At 36.8% G+C, this 12,588-nt stretch overlaps 1 protein-coding gene across 1 annotated transcript in view; it reads left to right on the top strand.

Annotated features, from left to right (window-relative positions):
- Nucleotides 1-12,588, top strand: part of LIN7A (lin-7 homolog A, crumbs cell polarity complex component) — a 54,742-nt gene that overhangs the window by 31,679 nt on the left and 10,475 nt on the right. The window contains exons 3-4 of the mRNA XM_054080142.1: nt 8,139-8,210; nt 10,570-10,779. Coding sequence (XP_053936117.1) covers nt 8,139-8,210; nt 10,570-10,779 — 282 coding nt within the window. The remainder of the gene's footprint in view (nt 1-8,138; nt 8,211-10,569; nt 10,780-12,588) is intronic.

Here is a 12,588-nt window from a genome sequence, read left to right as displayed (position 1 = left end):
CTACTGCCTAAGGACAGCTTAATAATGCATCAAGATTCAGATCATTTTTTTCACTTTGGTAAAACTGACCTAGTTTCCTCCATAACCCCCACCCCACAGAGAAAGAAACTTTTAAATAAAATATCCTTTATGAAAATGTAAAAGCCAACATTCATAATGTTTCTTCCAAATGTTCTGGAATTAAAACTGTTTCATCTCATCAGGTTGTTAAACAAGACTGAGTTTCATTTACAGGTTTGAGCTTTTTAATGGGTTAGCATCCCTACCGCATGTGGCAACATCTATGCAGTGTTATTTCATGGAGAGGGATTGTTATGACAGAAGTTTGGTTTTGAAAATAGACACTAGTCATTTTCCCTATGCAAACATGTAAAACATTACAGAATAATGAAAGCTTATCATGTAAAATTATGCAGAATGCCAGCAACCTCGAATGACCACATTCTGTCAGATATAAATAGCTTATTAATACAGACTAGTTGTCACAAAGCAGTTTCTTCTACGAGTTGTCCAAATTCAGTAGCTGCAGGAAATAAGTTACATAATACTGAATTTTTGGTACTTCCAGTAGGCCCTATAGTATATGTTATGCCTTCCTCTCAAGGGTACTTTTCTACCATTTCAACCTCACTGTACTCACGGCCATTCATTGATTTGTCCTTTTGACATTGTCAGAAGACGTTTTGCCAGTTTAATGTCAGGGACAGATTGAAGACATGTACGCCATGCACTCTGAGTATGGGTATGAGATTGCCTAATTCTTGCTTCTGTTGGGATTAATCAAACACGTGGCATAAACCTATAACAAAGTGGCCCTTTGTAATTCCTTTGCACAAACAATCTTGTTTAAGAATAATTTAAGTTTATTGTAAACTTGAAGTTGTGATGTGTATACATGACATTCTTGGTGTTGGCTATAACTTGGAAAGGGGAAAATTTACACTAGACATTAGGAAGAAATTCTTCAGAATGGGGGTGGTGAGACACTGGCACAGGTTGCCCAGGGAAGCTGTGGATTCCCCCTCCCTTGGAAGTGTTCCAAGGCCAGGTTGGAGGGGGCCTTGGGTGGCTTCATCTAGTGGGAAGTGTCCCTGCCCATGTCAGGGGGTTGGAACTAGATGTTCTTTAAGGTCCCTTCCAACCCAAACCATTCTATGATTGTGTGGTGTTCTTCTACAGCCCAGGGTTTTCTGAAGTTGTCAATGTCCTTCTGAAGGACTGTAGTTTAGGATAACCATCTTCTCAAATTCTCTTTCTCTTCAGTCATCCAGAATATTCCCTTCCTCATTTTTTAAATTAACTACCAAAGATAAAAATAACTATTAAGAAGAAACAATGTTTTGTTGTTTGGGTTTTTTTTTTTTTTTGAGTCAACTAGTTAGAATAGAAAATCAGCGTGCTTTCAACTTCCTCATGGAACAGCTGTCATTTGGACATGTGAACACATTTAGTGCAGTGTCTCAGCTAAACGTTGTAGATCTAGTGGAGAAAACATGCTTTTATGATGTAGCTGTGCTTTCCTGAGCATGCTTATCACAGGAGACAATTTAAAAAAGCAGAACACAGACACAAAGCCAGAGATTCCACTTGGTATTCAAGAGTTATAGAAGTAAAGATAAACACACCATCACTAGAGATTTTCTGGTTTTATTGAGCTGTCATGGGTTTATGGCTGAATGAAAGTGTGCCGTTACGTTGGTTTTGAGCTTGAGTAAGGTTACAGAGGTAAAAAGTTATTATAAAAGAGGAAGGGTAGTCTGGTGAGCTGCATACCTCCACACTACTTATATATGCTGCTGGTTGTGTTTGACTTGTTTTCCCACTTTTATGTGTTCATCTGTTTGCATGTTGTCTTAAATGGACATGGCAGGGGGGTTGGAACTAGTTGATCCTTAAGATCCCTTCAACCCAAACTATTCTATGATTCTATGATAATTAGATTGGTTTGTGGACTACTTTGTGGAAATCAAATACTGTTTAAAATCTTGACAAACCTATCTGGAAGGGCATAGATATCCAAAAGGCAAAGAACTAGAAACACTTCCAGTGGAGAAGAAGGAAAGATTACCAAAAGACATGAAAAAGATCCAATTACACCCGAGAGTTATAACATGAAATTGGACAAATTTAGCTTAGAAATAATCTGTTTTTAATAGAAATGCTGTTAACCAATTTCCTAAACAAGCTGGAGGCTTGAAATTCACAAACCCTTCTGAAGACACTGTAGTTCAAGCAAAAATTATGATTGGTACAGAAATTGGCAGATGAGGTTCCATGTTTTATGGTATACAAGAGGTAAAATGTGACTGGAGTCCCTCCCAATCTTTGTAGTGTTTACAACGTTTAAAACAAGGCGTTCGCAGGCACCACAGTGGAGGTTAGCAGCTCTCCAGTGCACCTTCCCACTGTAACTTCTTCCTGTCACAAGAGCAGGCGTCTTTCTGCCCCAGGAACCGTCCCACACAGACCAAATGAGATGATATGTGGGCCTCACCTCTTAGGTCAAAAGGAGGCTGAAGGTCTGAGAATGAGCTGCAGATTTTGGGAAGAGTGGAGGAGAGAGGCCAGCAGCTGTGCTTAATAAAGCACATACACACAGATAGGAGCTCCTCTCACGATGCTAGAAGATTGACTGAGATATTCCTTTCCACTTGGCATCTTAGAAGGGAGAAATATTTGCTTCAATCCTTTCCAACAATGAAGGCAATTAGGAACACAGGGATTCAGTGTAGCTGGTGGCAGAGTCATCATACTGATGTGTAAGTAAATAATTTCTCTTTTATAGTTTAAACTCAGTTCTGCAAGGATGCCCACATGTCTACTGTTCCATTGGCATGACTACCTAATGCAATGAAACCAATTATGTCTTCTTGCACTGGTTATTCTCATGCCAGCTCTCCCCTCTGTACTGTCTTCCCTTCCTTGAAAGACTTCTTCCAAAAATAGATATTTAATTTTCTTCTACATTGAAGCAATAAAAAATATGGCAAAGGAACTAAAGAAACTAAACCCAGATGATGCCATATATGTGTTAAACATCACTTATGAATCTCTTTGCAGGTTGTTTCTGCATTCTACCTTTTAACCTGTTTACCTATGGCACTTAGATTGTGACTTCTTGAAGGAAGAGTTTTATGTCTCTTCCTATATTATCATGCTGCAGGCACTGTGGAAACACAGCTGATTACTACATCTTACATACGTTATCTCATGTGCTAACAACCCCCAATATTTTCCAAAAGGTTGCTTCCTTACTTATAAACCTTAAAAAAGTTTACCTGGGGCTGCTACTCCTCAGGTCTAAATTGCAAAGTGCTCTGTCTTGGGTTTTGCTTGTGATTTTGCTTTGTGGTTTTGCTTGCATTTTTTTTTCTGAACATTCATTCATTGTTGCAAAATGATTTCTACTTCAGAACTCTTTCCTTCTGATATTTAGACTGAGTTGTCTTAACATCTGTTGAACATCATTATTGCAGGTGCAGTTGCGCTTAGAATTATATAGTATTTCATCAAGGGAGGAAGCACTGAGGACCTCATACAGAAGTTAATGGAACAAAATCTGTTTAATTAAATTGTAAATCAGATAATTCAGCAGAAAAGATGCTGTATCATTCAGGTTGTAAATAGAATGTTGCTTCAAGCCATCTTTATAGAAAAGGCTGCTAAGTGTACTGGTATTCCTGGACCTCCTCCTAGAGCTTTGCATTGACTTCAATAGGCCAGCCCAGTGCGTGCTGCTTTGTTATGAGTCTGTACGGAGTAATTTTTGTTACGAAGCTAGTTCCTAAAGTACTTGTAAGGCAGTCCCCCTTCCTGTGGTTCAGTAATGCTATACCAGCTGCTTTGCCTCCCAGCTGAATGTGTGGGGATGAGGACCATCATCATAACAATAATACCTGCTGCATCTGTCTCTCTACAGCTCCTGCTGGGAGAAGTAATGTACATTTCTCTGTGCCAGCAAGAAGTGCTACGGTACAAAGAGGATTCACTTCCAAGTTCAGATTTTCTAGTTGTAATTTTCTTCCCTTACTCTTTTTGGGTTTTTTGAGTACTGTGGGAGAATAACTTTAGATTATGGTGTCTGAGGAGACTACCTGCAGAAGCTGAAAAAGTAAGTCTGAGATCTATATTTACACTTTCAGGAGTGTTTCTTGATGAGACCATTACATTCTCTGCACCACAGGAAAGAGGAAACAAAGCTGAGTACATCTAGCTCCGCAATGCAAATGAGAGCTCTATGAGCAAATCCCTGTCTGTGTCACACTTTTACCCCATAAATGTTCACATACAGACACTGACGGTCTTGATAGAAATCACTGTGGGGGAAAATTATCTGAAAGATTACCATTTACCTTACAGCTGCAGCTTTGCATCTTGAAACATTGACATTTCACCTGTAATTTAATCTCTATTATTAATGAACTGTGGATTTTTTTCCCTAGGCAGTAGGCCATCAGACTGTGTATGAAGCCTGTCAGCAAATATTACTGAACTACCATGTAGTCTTTTAGACACCATAAAAAGAAATAGTTGTATATATAAAAATAGATATGCAGCTCTTCTTCAAATTAGTAACATATAGTAACCATCTAGATACTGTTCTTGGCAACCGGCTCTAGGTGGCCCTGCTTGAGCAAGGACGTTGGACAAGATGCCATTCAGAATTCCCTTCCAACTTCAACCAGTCTGTGATTCAGTCATATGTGAATTGACTTTCTTCAACTCGTATTACACAGTGATGTCTTTCAGAATGACTCATTTTTCATGGCCAATAAAGGTCACTGTTTTAAAAGACTTCTTTACAAAATATCTTAAAGGAGCTTTTCAAGTGCTTGTAATTGAATTCTGTACTTTTGTCTTCCTCTGTACCGATAGTTGTCCAAATAAGGAAATCTACAGAAGATTTCAATAGGACATCTTAAGGATGATGTTAGATTCAGGCGAATGTATATATTCAGATTCACTCTGTGTTAAAAGTATAATCAGATGTACGGGTAAATCATAAGGATGATTTTATAAACGCATTTCAATTACTTGTGATATACAAACCATGGAACAAAAAGCTATATTCCACTCCAGGAGGATTTAAGCACCCCTTTATTTAGCTTGAGAACAAAGAGCATTTTCAGTTTATCTGCCGTGTGTATATAGAAGAGGCAGCTGAATGACTTCTTTGTGCAGAAATCGTGACTAAGGTGGTACTGAGAACAGCATATATAAAGGAGTAAGTGTGACTACAGGCAAACAACAATTATTTATGGACCTCAGCATGCTTTTTGTGCAGTGTTAGAATGAGCAGTGATTAGTTTCAGGGGCTTCATGAAGCAGGTACGATTAATCTGTGTTTGGTTGTTAAATTGACTTAATAAGAAATTTGTGTAGGTGTAAGTTTTATCCTTCTTAAACTCCAATTACATTAAACATTATGTAACAGTCAAACAGGAGAATTAGATTTATGAATGCCTCAAGGAGATATTCAAGACTGATTGCGTCTGTTGCTTATAGGGAGTGAGATTTGACAAGCAAGGATTATTTTCCTAACTGTGCTATAGATATCATAATCACTGATAACTCTTTGCCAAGCACCTTTTTAAATCTGTTTTTGAGTTTTTACAAATGAATCCAAATATTATGTGACATATTTTTCACAGTTTTTGTTATTTGGTTGATTCATTTTTAACATATTAATCACACACTGTTGAGTTTCTTCTTTTACCAGTATGCACACTAGTTACCAGGGTATGGGATATTATAAAGCCTACCAGCTAGATGCTGGTAGGATGCAAACAATATGAAGTTATGTGGCATCAAACCTAGCAAATAATTGTACGAATGTATCAGTACCAGCTCATGTTTGTGATATTCTACCTTAGTAATGAATATTTTAAAGAACTTCTTAGTAACTCTTCTGTGTCTGGAATTTTGTGTTTTCAAAGCAATTTATTTTCTGTTTTCAAAGCAATTTAAACATCAGTAATCGAGTATGTGCTTTTTAGACATTATAGCCAGCCACAGAATTTATAGCTATGCAAGCAGAAATGGTATGTACAATCTGCTCTCATGCTTTAAGTTAAAGGGGGACACAGAGATCAAGAAATACAGCATCAGTGGCTCAATACAGTGTGAGTTTTGAAGTTGCAAGTATTTAATGATTCATTACTGCAATTACACAGTATTCTTCTTATGTAATGTTGTAGATGTTCTTATGTAAGAACATGTCCTACAACATAGTGCAATAAACGTTGAACTGATCTGTCTAGGATGATGCTGACTATGTAGACTCAACTCATTTTTGGGATGGCATCATCCAATACAAAGAGAGAACAAACCAGAGATCCTTTAAAGGCTATAAAAGAGCTTGGTTTTCCATATTTTTAAAATTAAAGGCAAAATCCTGGCCTCTACTGAGGTCAATCTCAATTTCACTAATAGAAACAAGATTTTATTTCCAATGGGGAAAGCAGAAAACTTCTCAGCGTGCTCCCGTTGTCTCAGTTCTCTTCACTGGCCCAAGTTTTTCTGAATTAAGTCCTTAAGACTGTACTGTGAAAGTGCATAGCAAATTTTAGGTCTGGATTGTATTTGTTATCTCCTTTCCTTTTTTGCCTTTCCTTGTGTATGATATCCCTCAAAAAATGTTTGGGGATCAGTCATCCCAAACATTTTACTGCTCAAGAGTGCTTAATTACCACTATGTCTTTTTAGTGTAATCAGAAACGAACCACACATCTTAATTCCGTTTAAAAATTTGTATGAATATGTTCATCGGTGTGTAGGTTTTATAATAACAGGTTCGGTGGGGAGAGATGCATCATTACGATACTGCATAACAAGTCATCAGGACAGGGGGATGGAAAAGTTTTGCCTTTGTCCCACTATGTTTCTACCTACTGGGACGAGCTCATGTTTATAGCTCAATTAAGTACAGGATATGACACCTTCTCTGCCAAAGTAACATTTACATTGCCAAGGGGGGAAGTTTTGGTACTCCTGCTGATGTGTCACCAAATCAGTGAAAAGTAAATATATTTTGGAAAGGACAATTGAATCCACACTCCTAGAGGACCCTAAGAAAAAGATTTCTGTGAAAGCTAACGTATAGTAGCAAAGGTTCGCTCTGAGGAATGGAGCCTGAGACATAAAGCACATGAAAAATCAAAGTTCCTGATGAGGTAGGTCAAGAACATGCTCAGAGTAGATCAGTGGCATATAGGAACATTTTTTTTAGGTTTGATGGTTTTGTAAGAAGATTAAATAAAATGTTTTGTTTGTTTGCATTCACCTTTGTCTTTCAAAAAAAATTTCCATGTTATATATTATTTTTTTAATTTGCTTTCAAAATAACTGGCTAGTATCACGTAATTTTTTGATATCTTTAATCTAAGAGTGTGACAAATCTAGAGAACAAAGGCAATGTGAGAGAGCCTTTTCCTTTCTCCTTACTGAAGATCTTTGAAAGGGAGAATTAAGGACCAGAGAGAGTGGGCCAAGAGTGCTTACCAGAAAAAAATAACAGATAGAAGGTTGTACATATTGGCAATGTTGATTTTATATCATTTATGTGAATATAGAATTCCTTTCTAAAGGATAATCTTACCCGTTGTCTGTGTCTGACCCAGCAGACTTCCATCTGGTTTTGCCATTCCTAGCTATGGTTGATGGAAACCAGAACTGTGACGTTTCTCCAAAATGTAGTTTTCACTTCCATTCTTCAGCATCTGGATGCCAAGCAACTTACATATTATTTTAATATTGGTCTCTTAAATCTTTAGTTCATAGGGAAGTTCAGAGAACAAAGAAGTCATTTTTGGAGGCTAAGGCACCACTGAAAACAGTTCAGATCATGTATGTTCAATTCAGTTGCCTGTAGATCTCAATTTTTGATAACATAGAGCATAACTGGTTCTATGGTTTGGGGAAACAACGTGCTAGAGTTGGGAAGAGAATCATATTGGGAGACATACAGTTTTAAGTTTGCAAAGTATCATGAGAAACACAGATTGATGTTCTTTGTAAACCTAAGCATGCATGAGTTTAGCAGACACTGTATGATTACATGAATAGTCCTGTCTGGGTTAAAATAAAGTCCTTGTTGTGCTTCTATAATTAATTTCATTTTATTTTCATGAACATTTTAGGTGTATCAATACATGCATGAAACCATAACTGTTAATGGCTGCCCCGAATTCCGAGCCAGGGCCACTGCAAAGGTAGGATATGTGCAACTGTTGAAATACGTGTAACCAAAGTGACCTAGTAATTGACTGTGCGCGTGTGTGTTTCAGGTATTCGTGTGTACACTGTAAGAAAATTTAGACATCAGTGGCAGCCCAGAGTCTAGAACCAGTGCTACTTCCCAGGTAACAATCATAATGGAAAATTTCAACCTTTATGCTGCTTCTGTAGCTTAAGAAAAGAGAATGATTTTATGGAATTTGATGCTTTTTGAAAAGTTGCTTTGCAAAAGCAAATCTACTGGTTCATTCTTTAGAAGTCTGCCTGCAACAGCCAATATTTCAATGGACTATTTTCCCATACAGCTCATCCAGAGAGGACACAATGATTGGGAGATAGAAACTAAACAGTCAAAATTCCAGTTTTAACTAATAAGAACTGTAGGGACTGAGCAAGTGGTAAGGATGAACAGTGACAAAAAGATCAAGATACTCCACAGCCAAATGCAAGCCTATTTTTTTTCTGATACAGTGTTTGTTTTAAAAAAAAATATTTTTTCTCTTTGTCCGTGTGGACCTGCCTTTCTCGTGTCCTTAGACCATGACAGCTACCTTACTGTTACTACTAAAATGATAATTTTTTAAGGGAATTCACACAACCATGAAAGAACCCATTCTATGTGCCAGTATGAAATATGCTCTGTATTTCCGTAACATGCACAAAAATAGATTCTTCCAAACAGAGAGATCCACCATGGCTTTCTTTTTCCCATTATCATTTTGTACTCCACATTATATTCTGGGTGGTATAACATATACTATGCAAAACAGGTAAACCTGCAAAAGCCGTAAATCTTTTTTAGACCTATTTCCTCATGGTCCCACTTGGTTGAAGTAAGTGACAGAACTCCCTGAAATCCTAATGGAACTAAGATATTACCATTATGTATTTAAGAGATTTTAATTTAAAGCTATATCAGAAGGTGAAGGTTGAGAGTATGTTACAAAATTATTTCTACAGTATTTTAGAAAAACAAGCTCTATAGTAGCCAACAAATAACATAATATACACTAAATTGCAATGTATTTTACTTAGTAAATCAAACATACTTTTCTGTAGACAGTTCTGATTTTTAGCTTCTTCTAATTGAAAGTTAATGGGCAATGCAAATTTGTAAGGCTTATGGTTCTGTTTAGAGAAATGTGTATGTGAAATCCTGATTTGTCTACACTGCAGGTAAACATAGCATTTATTGCTATGTTGTATAGTAAATGGGGAGAAATCCAATTAGTGTTTGCCATTCTCATTTCTTATTCATATAGAACAGCAGGTTTACAGAGCAATGTTTCAATATCGCAATATTTCCTGGTTATTTCTGGGCTGTCTGCATCGCATTCTCCTTGTGCATTCATGTCTGACATAAAATGTATGCATGATGACAAGGTCTGCATGTGCAAAAACATGTAACTAAGAATGATCCATTATGTCACATCATCCACTAGCTTCTATTAAGCATAGACATTATTAGGATGTTCCAAAAAGATTAGCATAATGCAGAATTGTTTGAGCACTTTGGACTAAAATCACACATTGAAAAAGATACAGTATTTTCTTAATGTTTATTTAATGTTTTACTAAGATCTATAAGTAGACAAATACTTGTAGTGAAAAATGAAGCATAAGATGTAATATTTTTCTGGATGCAAGCTTTAGATTTTCTTATGTGTTTTTTTTTAGAGTGAGATTAACAATCTAAGTTTTTTCTAATTGATTCATAAATCCATTGTCTTCAGATCTAATTTTTCAATAAAATTTTTGATTGAATTATATTATAAAAAAAATTTATTCCTGTTCCAGGATTTATTTAATTTGCAAGGTTTCATAAAGATTATGAATTAAACTTTTAAAAATAAAAATATCCTTTTAGGATTTTTTCAGCGCACGAACGATAAAATAAACAATTCCGTACCTCTGAAAGCAGAGCAGAGAGTTAACAGTTCAGTTCATCTACCTTTATTTCAACTAGGAACAGTAGAGCTCGCATTATCACAGTAATAATTTTTCTCCCTGTGAAAAGGCAAAGAAGAAATGTACTAGTTACCGTTAGTGTTCACCACCACACAGTCAGGCTTCCCAGTGCCTACTTCTCACTGCTGCTAACTTTCTGCGTTATCTTTGACAAGTCACCTAAACTCTCTATTCCTCTGCCTGTTCCTTTATTTCAAAAGCATTGGCATGGGACTTAATATTTTTACAATGCTTTCAAATAGTCAGAGAGAGTCAGAGTAAGATACTGAAGTGTTTTCACAGGAATTAATTCTTCCTGCAAATGAACAACAGAGTGTATATCAGTGTTCTCCTTACATAGCCAAATCACTTTTTTTTTTCTTCCAGGCAACAGTTGCTGCTTTTGCTGCAAGCGAAGGCCATTCACACCCGCGAGTGGTGGAGCTGCCAAAGACCGATGAAGGCCTGGGCTTTAATGTCATGGGAGGAAAGGAGCAAAATTCACCTATTTATATTTCTCGCATCATTCCTGGAGGAGTGGCAGAAAGGCATGGAGGGCTCAAACGGGGGGACCAGCTGCTTTCAGTTAATGGAGTGGTATGTGGAAATTTGATAGAGCTTTCATTTTCATCTGGATTTTCATTTTTCACAGCTGTTACAATGCCATGACTTAAAATGCAGCCACATGAAACAAAAAGAACACTAGCTCTGTGAGAGACCTTCTGTGTGCATTTGTGGTGCAGTGAGGCAAAGCTGCATCAACAAATTTATGCCGTTTACAATTTCTGTAAATGTAATTTCTGTAATGGAGGGTGCTTGAAGAGCTTTGTTTCTATTCACATCACATGCTTAATTTCCAAGGAAGCTACGTCTTTCTTAATTGATAATTCTGCAAATTCCTTTCATAGTAAAAGCATAATAACAGGCTTTGTAGTTCTTGCACTTCGTAGCCTCTGAGGCACCCAGGCCTTTACAGGCACCGTGATGCCTCAGTGGCATTTGTGCAGCCTTGTTGCCTTCGAAGCATTTGAACACATAAAATAAAAACAAATTGCTGAGCACGTCTGGTTCTGATTTGCAGTGAAAGGTATATTCCAGGTTTCTTTCATCCAGCTATCATATCTTTGTCAGAGAAACCATCTGTACGAACCAACACATATAGGGAGCATATATTTTCAGTAAAAAGGTACAGTTTTTATGTAGTTATTTTTCATTTAAGTCAGTGCTTCAGGGTGGAATGTTTTGTAGTAGTTCCACTGTGAATGTCAGTATGGAGGTAAAAATAAAAGGGCTGTTGGAATAGAGAGGAAAAATAAGGTGCTGACTACATGATACGGGTCACATTCTGCATTTCATTTTGCTTTTTCTTCCCTTTTACAAGGGAGTGTAAAGTACTGAAAGGGTAAGCATACTCATTCATATAACCCTACACTTCTCTTAATGAAAATATAATCCTTTTACATGCAAAACCCCCATCTGAACTTCATATTTAAATGCGCCAAAGGCACGTAGGAGCAATTCCTGAATCCAGTCATAAACATAAAACTTTCCAACTTAAATTTCCTCTTTGTTGCCAGCCCATAAAGAATGAAAAAAATGCTAGTTTCTACATGCTTTCATGTTGTCCTCCGTTTCTCTGACCAATAGCTGTTCCCTTTCTCTTGAAACAAAATATCAGCTTTAGACAGACTTTTTACCACTTTTTCTATCAACCATGTTCTCAAAGAAAGAATTGGTAGGTCTGGAAGCTTTCTTGCTCCAGTATGCAACAAGAAAGAAAAGACAGAAAACAAGAAAAGAAATCCCACCAAAAAGATCTTTTAGTCTCAGGGAAAAAGAAATGAACTGAATAAGTAAATTGCCTGAACTTCACTGACTGGAAGTAGATCAAATAATATTGTTGTTCAGCACTTCTTTCAACAAGTGAATAAAAAGGCAGATATAAAGAGCTCATATCCACTAATTGATGCATGGTTCTTGAAAAATCCTGTTACTGTCAACAATGCGTGGTCAAATACCAGGAAGGAAAGTGGTGGTCCTTCAGATGTCAAGATACATTAAATTTTACTCTTTTGTCATCTCTGTTTCATGGTGCTCTTAAAAAAATTACATGAATGTGCTCTAGAGCATGTGTTTATCTAATGTAGCAAAAAAACCCACAATATAAAATTCCCAATTGCATGTAGGCACAGGACAAAGTTGTTTCAGATGCAACAGAAATGTTTTTGTGTTCAGACTCTAAACAACATAATTTGAGTTGAATTGCAGTTGCAATTGAAATTATGCCTATGAGCAACTGTTCATAAACCGGCCTTGAGCTGAACTAAGCTTATACAATATAATTCATAAAAAGGCAAAAATTATAGAAGTGGTAATTTGTTTGCAGACAGCTTGAGACAGGAACAA

The sequence above is a fragment of the Cuculus canorus genome, chromosome 1 (genome assembly GCF_017976375.1).
Source record: "Cuculus canorus isolate bCucCan1 chromosome 1, bCucCan1.pri, whole genome shotgun sequence".
NCBI classification, from domain to species: Eukaryota; Metazoa; Chordata; class Aves; order Cuculiformes; family Cuculidae; genus Cuculus; species Cuculus canorus.
This window is presented reverse-complemented; position numbering and strand designations above follow the sequence as displayed.